We start from the raw sequence: 22,503 nt of genomic DNA on the forward strand, positions 1-22,503 counted from the left end.
ATAAGGTGTAAATAAAACTAAATAAAATTATATATATATATATATATATATATATATATATATATATATATATATATATATATATATATATATATATATATATATACCTATGCACATACAGAAAACATACACATACACAAAACCTGGAGCAAAAAATATGTTTAAATACATTTGATATATATACATATATATAAAGTCATAAAAATAAAAACAAAAATAATATATGATATTATGAAATATTACATTATATATATATTTATGTAAAATATTTTGGTTTACTCCCTTCATATATATATATATAATTATATAATATATAATAAACATAAACTAAAACACATCAAAAGTATTTAAAATATAAAATAATGTAAAATAATAAACGATATTGTTAACATTGTTAGTTAAAAACATAAATGAATATAAGGTGTAAATAAAACTAAATGAAATTATATATATATATATATACCTATGCACATACACAAAACCCTGGGGCAAAAAAAAATATGTTTAAATACATTTGATATATATATATATATATATATAAAATCATAAAAATAAAAACAAATATCAAATATTATATAATGAAATGATAATATATATATGTGTGTGTGTGTGTGTGTGTGTGTGTGTGTGTGTGTGTGTGTGTGTGTGTGTGTGTGTGTGTGTGTGTGTGTGTGTGTGTGTGTTCGTCACAAAGTGGTGATCATACTGAGCATGCGCAGAGCCGTGAGTAAGATGCGGAACTCGCTGTCATATGACTTTTCGGTTTGTTGCTAAAATGGTGCTGATCCGAGGCTGAAGTCTCCGCTAAAGGTAAATCAGCTCTAAAGAAAGCACAGTAATATTATCTGTACCTCGCTGTGGTGTAACACAGCCCTTTACGACATTTCCATGACTGTTTTCAGTGTAAGAATATCGATATTTCGCCCCGTTTTTCGCTCCTTTTTCTAATGTTCCGTTCCACCTTAAATCGGGCAGCTGCTCCGCGCTCTGCTGTGCAGCTCCAGAACGCAGCTAGTGCGCCATTTAAGGTGGAACGGGAGAGACGTGTGTGAAGCCAGCTGGATCAGACATTTCAGTACAAACATGTCGAGGAGGAGAAACGTGTCTGATTCCGCGTCCAGGAGTATCGCTAGTCAGTGATCTCGTTTAGTATGAGCTGTTATTATCATAAGAATTATTATATGGATGTGTCGCTAGTTGGGGCTGATGAAGTGATCCATCACAAACAGCATGAAGGAGGGTAAACTGCTGTGGGCTGGTTTGGACCCCTGATGAGAGATTTTGCCTTTTAGTTCTGGCTACAGTGCAAGAAAAAATCCAGACACCATTTATTAAGTATAATTATATTCAAATATTAATCATAAATAGGTGATGAGTGGCAGAATAGGTGCTGTATGGTTCTGTATATGTATGTATGTATATATATATATATATATGTGTGTGTGTGTGTGTGTATATATATATATATATATATATATATATATATATATATATATATATGTGTGTATATATATATATATATATGTTCTGACATTATTTTATTAAAAAAAATCTATTATTGAATTATTTGTTCACTTTAACAAGGCTTATGATGTTACATAAAAGCAGTACTTTTAGGCACTACTGAACATTATTGATTCTGTAGTCCTCTTTATGTTTTAACCTGTAAATTGAATCTATTTTAGAAATGGAGGAGATAAGAGTGTCTCCTGACTACAACTGGTTTCGAAGCACTGTGCCCCTGAAAAGGGTAAGCCTATCCTCCTATTATTCATTTAGGTCCAGCGGGATCAGGTTGCCCGGTCTGATTATTATACATTTTCACATTTTAGCCTCAGTGTTATTTTAATGTGTTTGATATCCCATGGCCACGTTTCCTCATGGCTTCTTAAGTCTCTCCATCTCTTCATGATTTGTACCATGTGATCCAGCCTTGTGATCCAGCACCTTTAGGAATGTGACTGAGGGCAGGCCGCTGTGCTTGTGACGCTGTGCCGCGTTTGCTGCTTTTCAGATCATTGTAGATGATGATGACAGTAAAGTCTGGTCGCTCTACGACGCCGGGCCTAAGACCATCAGGTGCCCGATCATCTTCCTTCCTCCTGTGAGCGGTACAGCTGAGGTTTTCTTTCAGCAGATTTTGGCTCTCACCGGTTGGGGCTATCGGGTCATTTCGGTAAGCTTCTTGAAACTCACCGGTGGTCAGTGTGCCGGTGGGTCATTAAATATCTAATCTAATCTAAATTTGTCTTAAATGAAAAGCTTATGAAAATTAAATGAGTAAATATATATAATAAATAAATAATTTATTATGACAATAATAAAGTCTTACATTGAGTTAGTAGGTTTACATGGACTCTTATTAGTTATTTTTGTTACTCTTTTATTACATCTAAGACCTAAGAGAGTTGATTTGTTTGAGTTACAAAGGTGATTTTTAATAAAACAGTTTCACTTCACTTTGAAACCTCAAGTTTCAGCTGAAAATTCCTTTTAGCTCTTTCTGTCACTGCACCGGAGTTTCTTTAAAAACTACGACTCTCTAAAATGAGCTGTTTTCAATTGAAGCTCTTTACTTAAGATGAAGGTTTTTACTTAACAGCAGACTCTTATGGTCAAACTACTCAAAACATTACTGACAACACAATTAACATACAAATTATTAGTCAAATTGTGGTTGTTGTATCACATGACTGGGGTTCGATTCCCGGTCTGGGTGCCTGTGCTGCACTACACCAATAAGAGTCCTTGGTCAAGACTCCTAACACTACATTGGCCCTCCTAGTAAGTCGCTCTGGATAAGAGCATCTAAATGCCATAAATAAATAAATAAATACATGATTTGATGTATTTGTTTGTTAGATTACATTGAAGACCTTTAGTACCTCCTTAAATAAGCATAACTTCAGGCCTGAAAGGCCTCAGAGCCGCAAGTATTAATGTTAAAATGTCTAAAACTCTTACAGTGTGAGTGTGTGCTACTTCAAACTTGATTGGCTGCATGTTCTGATCAGATTCGATTGATCCAGTTGTCTTTTCTGCTGTTATCTGCCCAATCAATCAATCAATCAATAAATCAGTCAACTAATTATTATTTGAATGAATGTGTGCATTAAGAGTGACGCTCTCTTACAATGTAACTGAGCATTAAACACAAGCAAGAGATAGTAAATAAAAATAAAATAATAAAAAAAAAAAAATAATAAAATGAATAAATAAATGAAGTAGAATAATGAATCAAAAGTAACCATAATAATCGTATTCACAAAGTGAAAATTAAACGAGTTTATTAGCAGTATTAACCTGCTGCTCCCTGTTAAGAAGACAAACAGCTTGAGAACCCGCAGGTAATGGCATGTTCAGCAGGCTTTCCATTCTGCTCCAGCACTGCTTGAAATAATAGATAGTTTTACTGTATAATTAAACACATTTGAGATGATATTAATTTTGGTAAATACTCATTCATGACTCCTAAAACCAAACATCACTCCACTCTTAGGTCTCGTCTTGGCTGGGTGTGTAATGTTCATGTAACAGTCAGTGTTAGTTAGTTAGCTCATCTTTACGGTTATGTGCATTGAGGGTCATTACTAGCGAGAGCGCAGTTGAGAAGAAAGTGGGCTGCTGCTGCTGCTGCTGCTGACGTCCACCTTTAGACCTGGCTTAGTGTGGTCTGTATAGTGAAAAAATGAGAATCTAGCTCTACGCATCTCAGATACCCTAAAGCACCTGCTCTTAACTCCGAGTTAAAGAGAGAGTCACAACGGCAGCAGCTCAACTTGCTCATTTACCTCGTTCTGTATCTCCTGCAGCTCCAGTACCCTGTCTACTGGGACCTTCTAGAATTCTGTGATGGATTTAGGAAGCTGTTGGACCACTTGCAGCTGGATAAGGTTTGACCAGCTGTCCTTTTTGTTAAAGGTCTCATAATATACTATACCCATCTAGCCATTTATAGTCATAAGTACATTAACTCTTTTTTTTAACCCCCTGTTTTTTATTTTATCATTACTAGGTACACTTATTTGGAGCTTCCTTGGGAGGATTTCTGGCTCAGAAGTTTGCAGAGGTGACACACAAATCACCTCGAGTGCATTCTCTCATCCTGTGCAATTCATTCAGCGACACATCCATTTTTAACCAAACGTGGACAGCTAACAGGTAGGACTTTGCATGTAACACATAGAACTTATACACAGACCTCCAGTGTTCTCACATTTTGATGTTCCCTTGCAGTTTCTGGCTGATGCCAGCCTTTATGCTGAAGAAGATTGTTCTCGGGAACTTTGCCAAAGGACCTGTAGATCCCAAAATGGCAGATGCCATAGACTTTATGGTTGATAGAGTAAGTATTCTGTGCTCTTGTGTACATTCGGTTGTAGTGCAGTAGAGCTGAGAGGGGTTCAGGACTTGCTGAGTAGAGAAACTCCGTATGAAGCTCAGTGAAAAGGTATCAGAAGCACCGTTGATTGGCAGCTAGGCTGTGTATGGAATTGATGTGCATGCTATTAAATCCAATATTACTGACTCCTATGAAGGCTGATCAGGCACAGAAGTCTATGTGTTTACAGTATTGAAGAGACTAGACGGTGCGTACACCTCGCTTTGGTGTTGTAGACCAAAATTTGGGGAAAGGAACCTTTGTTCTCATGCCCGAAGCAAATCCGCCTCATTCCTCAATTCCATTGATTGGCTAACAGAGTGCGCTCTTTGTGTTTCAGCTGGAGAGCCTGAACCAGAGTGAACTGGCCTCCAGGCTCACCCTGAACTGCCAAAACTCTTACGTCGAACCTCACAAAATAAAGGACGTTGCAGTTACCATTATGGATGTAAGTTTTTGCCTCCTGACACATTGGATTTAGCTAACTATCGCCATGCCAGGCAGCGTTACTGTGTTCCTGTGATGAGGGTGACTGTGTGTGTTGTGTCTGCCGCAGGTGTTCGATCAGAGCGCTCTTTCAAACGAGGCAAAGGAGGAAATGTATAAGCTGTACCCCAATGCAAGAAGGGCTCACCTCAAAACTGGTGGAAACTTCCCGTACCTTTGCAGAAGCGCTGAAGTCAACCTTTACATCCAGGTGAGTTCAGTTTATTTGTCTTAAGCCCAAATAAAAAAAAGTTCTCAGAGGTGTGATGCTGCTGGGAGCTTTTCATTGTGTAACATAGCCTGTAGTCTATAGTGTTATTAACACATCGCCAAAGTGTGACGTTCTAGACTACTGTCTCAGAACATCTCCAAAACATCAGGCAGGTCTTGTAAGGTATTTTTCATATGCAGTGGTCGGGACCTACCAAAAGTGCTCCAAGGAAAGACAACAGGGTCATGGGTGCCCAAGACTGGACATGGATGCTCATGGAGGACCCACCTCACAACTTACAGGACTTAATGGATCTGCTGCTAATGTGGTGTCTTGGGGGAAGATACCACAGCAGGACGCCTTCAGAGATCTTGTGGTGCCCATGGCTTGAGGGGTCAGAGCTGTTATGGCAGCTCAAGGGGGACCTACAAAATGTTATATAGGCATATATACAGTCAGTGGTTCAGCTCTCAGTTCTCATTCATAGAGCTTGTGGGCTCTAGTTACAGTGGAGGCTCTCAAGGGAAACTGGAGCTCTACTTTGCTGGTTGAGTTAGAGGTCCACAGGTCATCTGCGAATGCTGGCCAACATAAGGTGCTGAAATTGTGCTTTAAAGAAGCTTTAGAAACAATACAGTACAGTGTGCAAACAGCTGGGCTTCAGCCTGTTCTACTGTGGATGGATTGAAGGGTCACATTTTTGGAATTGGAATATAATCTTACATAAAAAAAATTAAAATAATAAATTAAGAACGTAATGTTAAAAGTTTCCCTTGTAATGCTACTATTTGGAGATATGAGGTTTTATGAGGACCACAACAAAATAAGACCCTGATGTTCTCCTCACTTCATCACCAACTGTTTTATGGTTTGGCTGCAGATACACCTGCGACAGTTCCATGGGACGAGGTATGCCGCCATCAACCCAGCTATGGTCAGTGCTGAGGAACTCGAAGTCCAGCAGAGCAGCCTGAACAACTGCAGAGAGAGTGACGGTGAATCGTGAGAGGACCCCTCCATCCCACAGCACTGGGCCAACTACAGAAGCATTAAACAGCGCTGTACATCACCTTCCAGAGAGGTCCCCCGTTGGTGTCATGGTTTTCTATGATGGATCCAATCAAAACAATGGACTACAAGAGCTTATTTTTACTTTACAGAAACAATATTTTGATATTGTATTATGACTGTAAATAATTTATGTACTTGGTCAGCGCAGATTTCACAGGATGCTTTTTTGAACTTGCTGCCTTATGTGATATAAATACCTTACGTCTGGTCGATTTTGCACTTCTTATTGTCCTATTTTGTTTTGGGTTTTTTTTTGTTTGTTTGTTTGTTTTTTCTTTCATCCATTTCCGCTTTTTTCTTTTTTTTTTTTTTCTTCTTTTGAACGTTTTTGTAACTCATGCACTGATTAAAAGTATAACCTACAAGTGTTGCATGCTTAGACGTTTTTAAGTGTAAAAGTATCTTTATCAAGTACAGATCAAGCATTGCTGTCATATCTTCTAAATGACAATGTTTAAAGCAACATTATGGAAAATTTGTATTTCTTGCTCCTGGGCTCCCCCTACAGTGGAGAAGTGTAATTCACACTTGAGCTACCACTCAGACATGCTTTACACATGCATTTTTTGACTTTTGAGAGATACAGAACCGGCACTGAAATTGAAAGAATACGTTGGTTGACTGAGGTCTTTACAGGACTTTACACAGATATGAATTACGCCGTTCTCGTGAACATTGTCCTGCTTATTCGAAGTCCAGACTAGTAACAATAGCAGCTCTATTACAAGTCAGTGCAGCATCACCATGATTTTGAAGCTGATATTTTAAGGTAAAAAATTTACATAATGTTGCTTTAAGAAGAGGGGGGGGAAAGAAACCTCAATGTAAGTCAGTGTAATATTTTGGATCACTGCAATTGGTCCATTAATATTTTTGACATGATATAAAGTAGAACCACCAGGTTCACATTAACCCTAGAAGTGTAACATGATAAATGTAAAAAAAGGAAAAGGTTTTTGTTATGACGATGAAATATGGGCACACAGGCTTATATTACAGTGCAGAATCACTTATTATATTAATAATTGCTTAACAGCTTAATGCCAGCTAACATTTGTGCTGTTTTAAGTTTTTAGGAACCACAATTTCATTAAAAGCTAAAGAATAAAAGTCATTAATTATTTACTGTAATTATTTTACAAAATATCTGCTTTAAGATCTGTACAAGAATTCTGTACAAAAAATATCTGCAAAGAATTCTGTACATTTATTTTCTTATAACTTAATTTTTCAAAGATATACAGCTTTCTCTATCATTCACCTAGAGGTCTGTTCATCATGCTGGACACATCTTGCATCTACTCATTTTTTCTTTTTAAATTGTAGCATCTCAATGCAATATATATATTTTTATTATATAATTATATATTTTTAAAAAATGATACCCAAACATTTGAATGATGGATAGTATTACTTTGTGAAGCAGATTTGCAGGAGAGGGCAAAAACCTTTCTAACTTTAAATGAAAGTGCATGTCGAATTATTTTATTCCAGGTCATTTTGGAGCATTTCTATTGGTCAATTCATAAACAAATGTAGACACAATGTAAAAAAAGAAGCGATGCTCTTTCTGTATAAGCGTGATCACTCAGCCGGTATATAAGTATTGAAAGCATTTCTGCACGGGACAGAAATTCTCCGTTCCTGCAGGTCAGTCATGTGGAACAAAGAAGGTCTGACGTTTAGCCCGAGTTGCTGATCCATGTCTGAGCTCACGCCTGTGACTCCTAATACCCAGATTTGAACATCGGGAAAGAAAGTGCCATTTACGAGCTATGTCAGTTCAAACTGGTTTGGATTCATTACTGAGGAACGTTTGTGTGCAGAAATTCCACAAAAATGAGTTTCATAATTCTTTAATAGTTATTAATAACAATCCAGAAAGTGTGCATCACTGCACCATCCACAGCCTGCGTACTTTACACATAGAAAAGGATTCATTAATCCATGATAAATTAAGAAATTTCTCTTGATAAGTGGTTCGGTTGGCCCTGTATTCGGATATGGTATATTTATTTTCTTTAAAAAAAATATAATAATCATACTAATAATAATAATAATAACAACAAACAAAAATTAAGTATAGAATTATACAATTTTAAAGCAGTACTCGGGACATCTGTATGAACTGTAGAACTGAGTAGTGTATTAATAATGAATAATTGTGAGAAAACTAGTTTATGTAATTTCATCTGTAGGTTCAGCAAAAGCCAGGAGGCTTGACTAAACACAATCACACAATCTCTTCATGAACCAATCAGCCCAAAAAATCCTGATTCTAGCTCTAAAGGGACAATTAAACATTAGAGTTTTTAAAAAATACCATTTTACTATAACATTTACATAAATCACAGTTTAAGGTAAGTCATCTTTTTTTCTCCAAAAAAACAAAACAAGCAAGCCTAGTTTTGCCAGAGCGCCATTGGCTGGATAGAATTGTCAATGTAATTTCAACAATGGGGAGATATAAAGAGCTCTTTACAGTGAAAAAGGTTCTGTGGCATAAACTGACCTCTATTAGGTTTCATGGACCAATTATTATGTGACCCTGCCTGGTAAAGGACTCAAGCCTTGCCCTCAGAGCCTTAAGATGTGGACCACGTATCTGCTAGTGTTGAGATGTGAAGGGCCTAACACAGCAATAGCGATGCCAACACCGCGATGGCAATGCTAGGCGAGACCGGCAGCCGTCGGTACTGTGCTGCTGACGCCACAGTAGTGATGCTGGGCGAGGCCGGCAGTCAGCGTTGCTGCGATACTAACACCGATACTAATCTTCTCAGAGTAAATGGTCACCCAGCCCGACCTGCTGGAAGATTGCCTGCTGAGGTCCCCTCTACCTGCGTCAGACCAGCTGCCAACTACCAGTCCAATGAGCAGACCCCGCCCCACCACCACCCATACCAGAGGCACACCCTCCTACCACTGCTACCTCTCTAATGACCATGTTAAAACCTAAATGGACTCTTAACTATCTACCACTGTTAATATCAGACCATCATGACTGCCATGACTATATTAGGTTTTATGACACCATGATTATTGTATTATGATTATAATCAGAGCGGTTCAACAGTTTAGATGGTTTGGTAATTTTTATCATTCATTTTTAAATAGTTCTGATCAGAGGAGGACGGGTCGGTCCCCCTTGTGAGTCTTGGGTTCTCCCAAGGTTTCTTCCTCCAGCTCTGAGGGAGTTTTTCCTTGCCACTGTCGCTGTTGGCTGCTCACTGCGGGTCTTTGATCCTTCATGTGTTTTTATGTTTTTTATTTTTTTAATTACTAATTATGTAAAGCTGCTTTGTGATGACAACAGTTGTAAAAAGCTATACAAATAAATTTGACTTGACTTGACTTGACTTAATGGACTCTTCCCTCAGGCCGTCAGTACGAGAAAATGTCTTATCTAGAAAAACAAGAGGCGGTCCTTGCGTTTCTTCTAGCGGTTCGGCAAAAACATCTACTGTATGATAAAGCCATGCATTCTGCAGACAAGATCAAGGGCAAAAACAGTAGTAATAACAAAAGTAAATTAATAACAAGAGAAGACGTCAGGCATACAACTAATTAGGTTCAGTATTTCTTTTTATTTTTTTTAACAACACGGTTTGGAGGCTACCTACATAGGGACCTTACACTACGCATTAGCATTGAAAAACACTGTTCTTTTGTAGTCCCTTATTATTTTTATTATTAGTTATTTCTAAAAGTGCTTCATAACAGGGATATACAAGAAAAAGATGACCACTGATTTAGAGCCCTAATTTGACCATTTTAGGTCATCTTGTGAAATAGGATTTTTAAATAGGATATGCAATGCTTATGTAGGAATTATAATGCCTATATTCTATACAGGAAGCCTTCAAATGAAGTGTTACTCGAAATTTCTTTACAGTGCATTGGCAGTACGTTGCTGACCCTAATACACACCCTTGAAAGGTTGCTAAAATGACGTAGCATCACTGACATGATCAATGAAATGATTGTCGTAGCCCTTACATACGGATTCAGTCAGGTGGTCTAATGGGTGAACAGCTGCACTTCAGTGCCTGGGTTGTGTTGGGTGGTTGTGCTGTGCTGTAGTTCACTTCGTCACAGTCGTTGTAAACGTCCACTTCTTCAGAGATTTCCAAGACAATCAACTCCTCCTTCTCCAGCCTTCACATTGTAGTGCACTTCTTAGGAGAGACTGGGTCTGCATTGGCTTGCTGCCGGACACTCTCTGATGGAAAGAAGCAGAAAATATCCATTACTCAAGATGGCAACTTATATTTCAGTAAAAATAAAATGTAAACAAAATGCAAAACAAAAATTACATATCCATCATTTCAGGCTCATTTATATCTATATTTACACTGAAGGCGTTCTTCTCCAGAGAGACGTACAGAAGAGCTTCACTGTTTACTCAGAAATACAGTATGGAGGGGCTGGCTGGTCCAGTCTTGGCTTTGTAGGCCAGCATCAGGGTTCTGAATCTGATGCGGGCTACAGCAGCTACAGGAAGCTACAGTGAAGAGAGAACGCAGCAGTGGAGCATAAGCCCAGCCCCCTCCCTGGCAGGTGCACGGTGATAGGCTCCACAAAGGTGCCTAGTTTCAGTCAGGGACAGCTGTTGTTTGATTGGGACAAGAATTCTCAAAAGTTGGGATTTCATCATTAGCAGACTATAGGTTCCATCCCTGGTGATGCCACAGCTTTCCCACATGATTCCCACAGAGTATAACTGGCCGCACTCTCTATGGGTGGGTAGGATGGCCATTCCCTCTCCTCCCATCACTCAGTGTGATGCTAGCCTGTATGGGTGTCTACTGGCTGATGTAACAGAACTGGCAGTTAGGGAGAAAATCAATGATATACCGAGACAATGATAGATTAACTGGACAGAAGTATTGGGACACCTGCTCTTTTATTGTTTCTTCTGAAATCAAGGATATTAAAACAAGTTTCTCGTGCTTTTGTTGAAGTAACTGTCCAAGGAAGAAGGCTTTCTACTAGATTTTGGAGGAGAATTGCTGTGAGCATTTATTTGCACTCAGTGAGAAAGCTGGATGTTGGATGATTATCACCCCACCTCACCACCCTACGTTATCTCCAACCCATCTCAACTGTACTGGATGGAGCACCACCGTCCATTTTTCCAGAGAGCACAGTTGTCAATGCTGGAGGCTTTATACCCCTCATGTAACCCACGTCCTATTCTATTGGTAGTACTTTAGTACTCTACTACTAGACAGCGTAAAGTAGCCGAATGCATTCGTTGGAAAGGGTGTCCACAAACATTTGGACACATATTGTGGAAGTGTGAGTGAGCTGTTTCTGCTGTCTTTGACCTGCTCACCTGCCAAATCCATCCTTGAGATCCCCATCAGGCCTTCAAATAAGCCTTTAATGGGGTTTTCTCCAGCAGTCAACACGCCGTGCAGCCAGATCAGCAGCATACGATGGCCGTGTTCTTTGTAGCTTTTTGTACCTTAAAATGACAGAAACAGTCAGTTCAACATGCAGTGACCATATGATGGTTTCACATCTGCCTCAAAATGTCTAAAATGAGGAACATGGGTCAACCTTACAGGCCTTTCAGTCTAACCAAGCTCATGTTGGACTTCGCCTTTTCCCCCCAGATGTATTGAATGCCATAGTGCTATCTACAAAAAGTATCTCTGCTGTTGTGTTGAAAGCAGGAAAGACCGGCAAGCATAAGAACCTAGATGAGCAAGACTGGGTCAGAACATTGTGGGGTGTTCCTGGTATGCAGTGGTCAGCACCTACCAAAAGTGATAGAGTCATGGGCACCCAAGGCTCACTGATGCTCATGGAGGCCCCACCTCACAACTTACAGGACACTGTTATGGTGCCAGATGCCGCACGACACCTTCAGCGGTCATGTGGACACCATGCCTTGATGGGTCAGAGCTTTTTTCATGCCACAAGATGGGCCTAAACAATATCAGGCAGGTGGTTTTAATGTTACGTCTGACTGGTGTATGTGTGCTGTTTGAGGCAGGCTAGAGGGTAAATTAGGGGACCAGTGAAGGCCCACTGTGCTATGTGGAAATGCTATACCTGTCCACTCATGTTCTATGGCTCGTATGTGAGCGTCTGTGAATCTCCAGTGCTGAGCCAGTCTCTTCCACTCTCCAGGCTTCAGGTACTTAGTGGCCAGCTTCCATAAAACAGATCGGATGTGCTGCGTCTCCAGCTGATGGTCCTGCCTGAAGGTCAGATTCCTTCCCACGATGGAGTCACAGTCACTGTTCACATTGTCCTGCAAAAGTCAGGTTCCAAATCAAACATAAGTAGATGTGTAAAGTTGCCCTTTTAGAGTTTTTGTGCGACAGAAATGATATATGCGAAATGGACAAAAGTATTGGGACACCCGCTCATTCATTGTTTTTTTCCGAAATCAAGGGTTTTAAAAAGAGTTCATCATGCTTTTGTTGGAGTAACTGTCTCTACTGTCTCTACAGGGAAGAAGGCTTTCTACTAGATTTTGGAGGCGCATTGTTGTGAGGATTTGATTGCATTCGGCGACAAGAGCTTTAATTAGGTCAGGATATTGGATGATGATGATCACCACCCCACCTTATCTCCAACCCATCGCAAAAGTACTGGATGGAGCACCATCATCCATCATTCCAGAGAACACAGCTCTTCTACTGCTCCACAGCTCAATGCTGGGGGGCTTTATATCCTTCTAGCCCAAGCCTGGCATTAGGCAGCATGGTGCCAATAGGTTCATTTGTAGCTGCTTTAGAGAGAGAGTGTGTGTGTGTGTGTGTGTGCGCATTTGCACACAGCAACTTATAGTAGCTGAATGCATTCATTTGAAAGGTGTCCACAAATATTTGGACATGTAGTGCACATATATATATATATACACACTGTATATCCACCTGTTCCCACTTGTAAAATCGATCAGCTTTGATAATCATGTCCACAACGTTGACATGATTTCCTCTGGCTGCGACATCCAGCGACGTCTTTCCTTGCTGCAAATGTGGAAACGCAGGAACGTAGAAGTGTATTATTATTATTTTATTCATTTAATCAGCTGCAGATAGTAGCAGTAGCATTAAATAAGTATAATCTGACCAGGATTTGGAGCTGTACCTTGTCGAGTAGCCTGAGATTGACCCCAGCAATGAGTATCATTTCAGCTATGCTGTGGCGTCCGTGTTCTGCTGCTATGTGCAGAGCTGTTTGAAGACTCTGTGGAAGACATTCACAGTTATCCTCAGTCTAAACCATATTTTTCATTTTTTTGTATTTTCATATGTTCTGTTGGTAAAGGCAGCCTAAAGTAAAGACGTGTGCTGTACTCACACTGTCAAAAATGTCCAGGTCACATTCTGCGTCGATAAGTATTTTTACGATCTCAGTGCAGTTGTTGAACACGGCCAGGTGTAGTGCTGAGGTATGGTTCTGGTGAGGGATGATAAAACAGGATCCATTTTAAGCAGTTATGGAGTTTACAATACAAATAACGAGAAATATGATTTAATAAGCTATCTGTTCGTGTACAGCGGTGCTTAAAAGTTTGTGAACCAGTTTGAATTTTCTATATTTTTGCAGAAATGTGACCTAAAATTTCACACAGGCCCAAAAAGTTGATAAAGAGAACCAAATCAACCAAACGAGGCAAAAATATTAGATTTATAGAATATTAGATAGACAATGAGGTCCAATATTACTTATCTGTGAGTGGCAACAAATTTTTAAAAGGTGCACATATTTGTCACTGTACAGTGTACACTGTACAGCTAAATGTGTCCTCCGCATTTAACCCATCTGGTAGTGAACACACACACTCACACACACATGTGTTAGGGGCAGTGAGTACACACACACACCCAGAGCGGTGGGCAGCCAACTCCAGCGCCCGGGGAGCAGAGAGGGTAAAGGGCCTTGCTCAAGGGCCCAACAGTGGCAGCTTGCCGAGCCCGGGAATCGAACCCACAACCCTGTTATTGATATCCCGGCGCTCTAACCGCTGAGCCACCACTGCCACCACACATTTTTGAGGACCTGAGAGATGTTGATGCTCATCAGGCTGGAAAAGCTTACAAAATCATCTCTAAAGAGTTTGGACTCCAATCCACTGTCATTCAATGGAATGGCCGACCCTCCCCGCATTACCGTTCCAATCAGATAAGTGGCGGCTAAGTGTTTCTGGACCAGTAGTGCATCAACTGCTCTACTGCTCCCATCATTTGTACTTACAGTGTCCACTGAGTCCAGGCTCACTCCGGCCTCCACGAGTAACCTGGCCACTCTGTCAAAGCCATGCTGGGCCGCAAAGTGAAGAGCAGTCATATTTCTCTGAACAGGGAAAAGAACAACCTCATATAACCTCATAGAACCTCATATAAAACCCTTCTCAGTAGCAAAGCAAAAAGTCTCCTCCTGTCCAAAAGTTTGTGGACACCCCTTCTAATAAATGCATGCAAGTTGCACCCATTGCTGACAAAATTGTGCAAATACACACACAGCTTGTCTGGTCCCTGTAGACTGATAATAAAATAGGACTCTCTGGAGCAGATACAAATGAACCTATTGGACCATGCTGCCTAATGCCAGCATGACATTAAAGCACCCCAGCATTGAGCTGTGGAGCAGTGGAACTAACTCTGTTCTCTGGAATGATGGATGGTGCTCCATCCAATACTTTTGGGATAATTTATGGAGCTGGGGATGATGAGGTGGGGTGGTGATCATTTAACATCCTGACCTCACTAACGCAATCAAATTCTCACAGCAATGCTGCTCCAAAATCAAGTAGAAAGTCTTCTTCTCTGGACAGTAGAGACAGTTACTCGAAAAAGGCAGGATGTACACTTTTTAATTCTCTTATTTTCAGAAGAAATAAGGAAAAAGCAGGTGTCCCAATACTTTTGCCCATATAGTGAACCAGTTTAGAGGTGCCCAGCTCCTTAATGAAGTTCTCTCCATTGGGAGACTAGAAGCCCTTAAGCTCCAGCTTCACATCAAGCTGACAGTATTGCTGCGCTTACACGTACGTTCGTCAGTTCGTTGATGCTGCAGCGAGCCTCCAGCAAGAGCCTGACGCACTCATAATGGCCTCCGTCCACAGCCAGATGTAGGGCTGTCATGCCGTCCTGGCAGAGCAGAGAGAAGCATGCACAACCTAAGAACAACTCAGAACAAAGCACAGAACATCTACTGAATGTGGACGAAGCTGTTTTACTTACAATGTTCCTCTCGTTGGTGTTCTCCCCCGTCTCCAGAATCTTCTGGAGAACCTCTGTGTGGCCATGTTTGGCCGCCAGGTGCAGAGCTGTGTTCTCCTCCTGCGCCCAAGCCCAAGACACAGTAATATCACAGGCAATACCACACTAAAGAAGCATACAGCAGCAATGCATTCATGCTTTATTAAATAAGAAATCTTTAAAGAGGTAAAGTTGATCAGACAGGCTGTAAACAACCCGTAAAATGATTTACGTTCGAGCTGGTCAAGCCGATTTAGCTGGTTGACCAGCGTAGCTCTTGACCAGCATAGGGTATGTTTTTGTTTAAGTTTGAGTTGATGGTTTAGCTGGTCTACAAGCATGATCAACCTGACCACGCTAGACAACAAGTATGACCAAGCTTGACCACTCTGGTTGATCAGCATGGCCAGATTGACCACTCTGGTCGACCAGCATGACCAAGCATGACCAAAATCAAATGTAACATACTGTACTGGTCAAGAGCTGGTTAGCAGCTAGGGTACGTTTAGTGAATAACCTGAATGACCAGCTCAAATCATGCAAAACCAGCTGGATTTTTCAGCAGGAGCTAAATATTGTTCTTTTATAATGTTAATTTCCATAATAAACATTAACATATTGCCGCTAGTTACCCATAAACCCATTTTTTTTAAATAAATGTACATAAAAATACATTGCCGCAAGAATTCATAGTGAATGGACCAATAGGAATGCTCCAAAATGACCTCAAATATTAGAATACATTTTTCCATAGAAAGTTAAAGCAGCAGTCCTTAAGATTTTTTCATTATATTTGAAAGCAGTAGTCTCTCTGAGTGGACTTTTCGTAGTCAGAGCGGTCTGGTAGGTTTTCGTGGGAGTTTTCCATGGCCATGTAATGTCTCTACGCAGTGACGTCACATGCACAGCCTCTAAAAGAGGATCCAGAACCGTTTACCTGTACAGTCATTGCTTGATGCAATTACACATTCTGACCAGAGAGGTCTCTAAATCCCCAAATCCCCCGAAATTACAGACTGTTGCTTTAAGTTGCTAATTTGGAAATATGTGCTTTTTGCATGACAGCGACTATACTGATATAAGCCACATTTCCAGACACAACTTGTGGATTTTACGGATCGCTACACCCCTGCGGACTACAGTACATTGTGTTCTTGACTGGAAACCTTTTTGGGGGGTCTTAATTCACTGCTCTTTACAGTCGGTCACTGAACAACACTGACCCTTTCTTGATGTTACTACACAACACCAAGCAGAACCCCACACAGGTTCTAGCTTCAGCCTTATTTTGTGTCCATTCAGAGCCTGACTCATAAACCATGACTCAGAAAGCGTGCTGCTAATGACCTGCTTTTGAAGAGCTCTGCTCTGTGCTTAATTTTCCAATCAGTGGGAGGCTAATTAGTTACAGCGGGGGTTGCAGAGGCAGGCGGCTGAACATACCAGAGCCTCCTGATCTTTCTCACCTTGTCCTTCAGGTCGCGAGCGCAGCCCATACCAATGAGGAACTCGGTCACCTCCAACTGCCCGTGCTCTGCTGCCAGGTGAAACGCTGTCTTACCTGACTGACACACAGGACCAGAAGGCCGCAGGTTAGATAGGACGTCATTTTCTGGTGAACTTCACATCATCACTGCCAGCTCAGAGTCACAGAAGTGTGTGTTTAACATCCCGCCCCGTTCTATCACATTCTCGGAAACATTTATGAGGGTTTTCCAAGCAAGCGTTACTCGGAGACTGTTTGAAGGTTTTATGACTAGTGCTCCCTGGTCTCCCAGACACGTCTCAAATACTGATAAAGGACCAGCAGAGCTTGTTTTAATGTGCATATCTCGGGTTCCTCTGGGTGGCGGCAGAGGCTTGAGTCGATTGAGTCAACGTGGACCAACTAGGTAGTAGTGTTTAATAGAGAGTGGACAGTGAGTGGACAGACACAGTGTTTAAGCACTCCAGCAGCACTGCTGTGTCTGATCCACTCATACCACCAGCACAACACACACCACTAACACACTCGCCACCACCATGTCAGTCAGTGCAGTCACTGCAGTGCTGAGAATGACCCACTACCCAAATACTACAGTCTGAGAACAAACAGGGTGAAAGGAGGCTAATAAAGTGTATATATATATATATTACTAATACAGTAAATAATCACACTGTTTAAGTTCAACAGCCTTGAAGTTCTTCCATTAGTAATGAAATATACTGCTTAGTTTACCACTAAACATCTTGTGTTTCCCCTTGCCGCCGCATCCTGAACGCAACCTAAGCAACAGCTGAACTGTCAGTTAAAGAATTGTCACAGGGGTGATGTTAATTATGCAAGATCATCACCTTGTCGACTCGGTTCAGTCGCACGTCCTCCAGGTCTTCCATGATGAACTCCAGAATGTGGGTGTGACCCCTCTGGGCAGCACAGTGTAGAAGGTTCAACCCTTTCTGAGAATGCAGATGGGGTATTGTACAGGTCAGTGGACAGAAAAAATAAAGTCCATATTGAATACAGCTAAGCATATAATAAGACTTACACACTTGACTAACAGTGAATAATGATGTGTGTCCATTAATAACCTACTAAGTGACATATGAATGGCAGTAGTTAAGTACTGACATCTTGTTAGTCATTTTGTTAACTTTTTTATAATATTTTACAGTTTTATAAATCAGATAAAATAAATTGTTTGATAAATACCTAAAAACTAAAAATAGGTTAAGATGCTGAAGTTTCATTCAGTTAGTAGATAATGCAATTAATTTCCAGAAAATATTATATATTTTTTATATATTTTATAATATATTATAATTTGAAAAGTTAAAAGTTTTAAACGAATTTGCTTAACAGAATTGTTTTAAAAATAATTTATAATAATAAGAACTACAGGATATTATTTAGCTTTTAATTGAGCTCTTGCTCTTACCTTTAAACCTTTAAATAAAACAGTTTAAAATGTCTTCAATCTCACAGAATTTCAGTGTTATTATATGTGTTAATATATATATATATATATATATATATAATGTTTTTGTTTTTCACATTTTGCCATAATGTGAATCTGGCAGCTGTTCTTTACACTGCTTTCATAATGAACAGACCAATAGAAAGGCTCCAAAATGCCTTGGAGTAAAATCTTTTTACATTGACTTCCACTGAAAGTTAAGAAGGGTTTTTTCTTCTCAAAAAAGTTTTAATTTTGGAGATTTCGGTTTTGTGACTGTAACGATATATATACTTACAAGCTCACACACATAGGCACATATAATATACATTATATGCAACTGAGTACAGATAAAAAAGACACATTCAATAATACTAATAAAAAATAATAATTATAATAATATTAATGTAAACACCTTTAGATGAAACTGTTCAGTCTTCATTTACAAGGTTTGTTTAAACTGTATCTTTCATGCTTTGCTTTCAGTTTCACTGAGACTCCAGTGCAGACGGACGATGTGTATTCTGCATATTTTAACAGCTGAGAACAAACAAAGACCGCTCTGCACTCCCGCAGCCCCACTCCCCCGCAGTCAGACCAGAGCGAGAGCCTTACTTTGTTCTCACAGTTGAGTTTTGCACCAGATGAGACGAGGATCTGCAGGATTTTGAGGTGGCCAAACCAGGCGGCTAACAGAAGAGCGTTCATCCCAAACTGAAAACCAAACACAAAGCTGTGAGAATCGGCCGTCTAAGCAAATAAAGGAGCTATCCAGCTACATAATAAGAGGAGAAGGCTAATAAGCAATGTGTTTCTCATTAAAGCTAATTAGGAAAGATATTCCTTAGATACTCAAACTACAATCACACTTCAAATGCAGGTACAGCTGCAATAAGATGCTCTATAAAATGGGCTGATTGTGTGTGTGTGTGTGTGTGTGTGTGTGTGTGTGTGTGTGTGTGTGTGTGTGTGTGTGTGTGTGTGTACTCTGGGTAAAATGTTATGAAAATCTTGAAAAATGGGTGTTTCTATGAAATGTGCCAAAGTGTTATTAAGTATCATTAATACTTATTGTTAACATGACATAGTAGAATTAATTTCCACATGTCTGTATTGGCCAAAATGATATCTGCATCCAAAATATTAAAATAATTTTTTTATATCTTTTTAGTTTAGATTATTATTAGAGTTTAGATTATTTTTTTATCTTTAGTTTAAAACTTATTTTAAACTACATTTAAAATATATTAATGTTAGCATTATCTGCGTGTCCCTGTTTATATCATTTATCCTCATTCAAAATAACAGCCTTAATTTTGTGAAAATGTCATGCGTTTGTGTGCAGCCCTAAGTTCAACTTACCACCCAGTCACAATAATTTGTTTAGTCTAATAATAATGCACTGCTATAAATGACATCACAAAAAGAAAGTGACGGCACCTGAGCCTTGAAAGCAGGAAAAAGCTTTGACGTTAAATTTGTTGATTTTGGATTCTTCATCGCCGTCAACCACCCCGTCACGCAAAATAGAAAGTTAAAACTGTTTTTTATTTATTTATGTCTTCTGTTAATGCAATGTATATATATATATATATATATATATATATATATATATATATATATATATGGTCATTCTAGGATGATATTTACCACCCTGTCACGTTTTATTGTAAATATGGCTCCCATGTCTGAATCAAAATGCTAATATCACCAGGAATTTTTTGCCAAAGGTCGGAAATTATGTATTTTCTGCTCCTTCATGTTGTGGATTTAAAAAAACTCCATACAGTCACCATACAGCCAAGTAGTGTCCTAGTGTCCTTCTGTATGCAGCCCTATTGTCCTACAGCTCTTTGTCAAATATGCACATAATAAAGAAGCTCTGATGTAATGAAGGGAGTCATTCACTGTCAGGTGGTTGAACAGGTGATTAAACAGAGAAGCATGAAATATTCATCAGCGTTAACACTCAACCGTCCCGGGCTGTACATTACGACCTGGGCATCTGTGCTGTAGCCTGGTTAATGTTCTAACAGTCCTGGGAGCTTTCAAAGCACAGTGGATTATTCAGTTCAACGTCACACAGGGATGCAGGATGACTGGATGAGGCTGCATGATATGAACAGAATACTGTACAATTATCATATCACTACATATAGGTATTACAATACATCTTACAATAAATTAAAGGAAATTTTCGCTAATTGTGCATAATTGCACGATGCAAAATCTGCATAATTGACTCTTTAAGACGTAAACAAAGCCAGGATGGTTTGGTGTGAGAATCTCTGTTCTAGAAAAGCTTTTACAAAAGCCATTTTCACATATTGTTATGACCCTGTGTGTCCTATGCTGGATGATAGTGGGATAGATATGGCTAGCAGATGGAAGGTGCAGCAATTAGGGGACGCAACTGAGGTGAACGGGGTCGTGCTGGTTTATAAGGGATTTAAGGGGCTATAATTTAGCGATCTTAGGCCAGCCGTCAACCGAGCACCATGCAGCTTGATCATGTGTCTTTGCTATCGTACCGACTGGAAAACTACGCCCTGCACGGCTCGAAACTCTCAAAAGCTATGTACAAAGTCTCTTAATGAATCATGGGGAATTATGGGTCATTCCCTTTAAGAGCCAGGTGCGGTCTGACTTTGGCGGATTGCTATTTCAGTGGTGTAAAGCTATACACAGATATGGTGACCCCTGCCGATACCCTGAGAAGCCCTACAGACTGAGACAGATACATACGCTGTCCATATCGTCCACCATGGTGTCATGGTCCAACAACAGCCGCAGAGCGTCCATGCTGCCTGCCCCCGCAGCCCAGTGCAGCGCCTTACGATCCATCTGCAGGTAGAGAGGCAGAGAACACACGGAAACCATGCTGTTGATTCAGGTGATACTTAAACATTGACACAGTGATCATGGACTGCTCTTAGCTTTATAAAAACACATCCCGTTAACACAGATGGAGCCAGACCGCAAAGAAGACAACAGCCAGCTATGTTTGCTGTGTAGTCGGGCACAGACTGCTGCTCTGCAGGGTAAAATATGGGTCATATCTGGTGATAAGGGGAGAAAGCAGAGGCTTTCCGCTGCAAAGCATTCCAGACACAGGATCTGGCACACACGGCAGGCTGCAACACAACTTCCCGTGGGCCAGCTTCCTTTAATTTCCGCATGCTGCTGAAAGCTCAGTGTGGCGCTCTACATCAACCCACTTAAAGGGGCTGTGTGTCCATTTCTGTTGGAAAGTAATGTGGAATATAAAACTATGTATATGCATCAATCAGCCATAACATTAACACCACCTCCTTGCTTCTCTACTCACTTTCTTCACAGTGGAGTTCTATAATTCCAGACTGTATCCATCTGCTTCTCTACATACTTTGATATTAGCCTCCTTTCACCCTGTTTGTTCTTCAGGACCCCACAGGACTTGGATTTGGGTGGCGGGTCACTCCCAGCACTGCATGGTGGTGGTGGTGGTGGTATGTTAGTGGAGTGTGTTGGGTTGGGGGATCAGACACAGCAGTGCAGCTGGACTGAGAATAGTCCACCAACCAGCCGACAGCGTCCTGTGGGCAGCAGCGTCCTGTGAGCACTGATGAAGGACTAGAGGATGACCAACACACACTGTACAGCAGCAGATACAGAGCTTCTGTCTCTGACTTTACATCAGCTGATCAGTGTATATATATTGTGTGTATATATATTTTACATTATTTTTATTATTATTATTTTATTATTTATTATTTTGTATTATTATATTTGTTTTTATCGAATCAACTGCAGTAAACCACTTTCACACAATATCTGAGCTGAGCAAAGCAGCCAAAGTTCAATACTGTTTCAGTAATTCAAAAAAAGTACATAAAGAACTCACTACACTAAACACTACAATGTGAATAATAAAATTCTTAAAAATATAAAAAATATAAAAAAAAAACAAAACATAATCTTCCACACACATTTCCCTTGTTAAGAAATATATAATTTTATGTTATTAAATTACTCTATTCCTGTTCTGAGTCTGTAACTCCATCTAATTGATAATGCAATAGTGAGTATTTTTTCCTCTATTATGTAGTGGTGGTTTGCAATTTTCCGAATGATGACACATCCACTGATCACCATGCCAACATACAAAGCAGAAAGGCCTCTGATTGGCTCTATTCTACCCTGCTTGTGCCT

General features: G+C 40.0%; 2 protein-coding genes across 4 annotated transcripts in view; one reads left to right on the top strand and one right to left on the bottom strand.

Moving 5' to 3' along the window:
• Window positions 1-728: 728 nt before the first annotated feature.
• spg21 (SPG21 abhydrolase domain containing, maspardin) lies at window positions 729-6,514 on the top strand. 2 transcript variants are annotated; one of them, XM_072660830.1, is made up of 9 exons: window positions 729-810; window positions 1,686-1,750; window positions 2,015-2,176; window positions 3,813-3,893; window positions 4,016-4,161; window positions 4,237-4,345; window positions 4,722-4,829; window positions 4,938-5,078; window positions 5,959-6,514. In XM_072660830.1, exons 2-9 carry the CDS (start codon window positions 1,688-1,690, stop codon window positions 6,082-6,084), a joined length of 936 nt encoding a protein of 311 aa, XP_072516931.1. In that variant the 5' UTR covers window positions 729-810; window positions 1,686-1,687; the 3' UTR covers window positions 6,085-6,514. The 2 variants fall into 2 exon arrangements, with proteins under 2 accessions (XP_072516931.1, XP_072516930.1); XM_072660829.1 differs by having other exon boundaries at window positions 5,279-6,051.
• A 1,661-nt stretch (window positions 6,515-8,175) lies between these two features.
• ankdd1a (ankyrin repeat and death domain containing 1A) overlaps window positions 8,176-22,503 on the bottom strand; it is a 16,182-nt gene continuing 1,854 nt past the window's right edge. The window contains exons 3-16 of one of the 2 annotated variants that reach the window (XR_011977734.1): window positions 21,058-21,156; window positions 18,928-19,026; window positions 17,711-17,815; window positions 16,843-16,941; window positions 15,359-15,457; window positions 15,167-15,265; window positions 14,370-14,468; window positions 13,473-13,571; window positions 13,260-13,358; window positions 13,043-13,138; window positions 12,213-12,414; window positions 11,488-11,619; window positions 10,149-10,371; window positions 9,624-9,634 (exon numbers count right to left, since the gene is read on the bottom strand). Coding sequence is in view for 1 of the 2 variants with exons in the window: in XM_072660780.1 (XP_072516881.1) it covers window positions 10,310-10,371; window positions 11,488-11,619; window positions 12,213-12,414; window positions 13,043-13,138; window positions 13,260-13,358; window positions 13,473-13,571; window positions 14,370-14,468; window positions 15,167-15,265; window positions 15,359-15,457; window positions 16,843-16,941; window positions 17,711-17,815; window positions 18,928-19,026; window positions 21,058-21,156 (1,389 nt within the window). In the remaining variant the exon portion in view is untranslated. Of the gene's footprint in view, window positions 10,372-11,487; window positions 11,620-12,212; window positions 12,415-13,042; window positions 13,139-13,259; window positions 13,359-13,472; window positions 13,572-14,369; window positions 14,469-15,166; window positions 15,266-15,358; window positions 15,458-16,842; window positions 16,942-17,710; window positions 17,816-18,927; window positions 19,027-21,057; window positions 21,157-22,503 lie in introns of both variants that reach the window. The other variant, XM_072660780.1, reaches the window with a different exon arrangement.

This window comes from Salminus brasiliensis, chromosome 17 (assembly GCF_030463535.1).
Source record: "Salminus brasiliensis chromosome 17, fSalBra1.hap2, whole genome shotgun sequence".
NCBI classification, from domain to species: domain Eukaryota; kingdom Metazoa; phylum Chordata; class Actinopteri; order Characiformes; family Bryconidae; genus Salminus; species Salminus brasiliensis.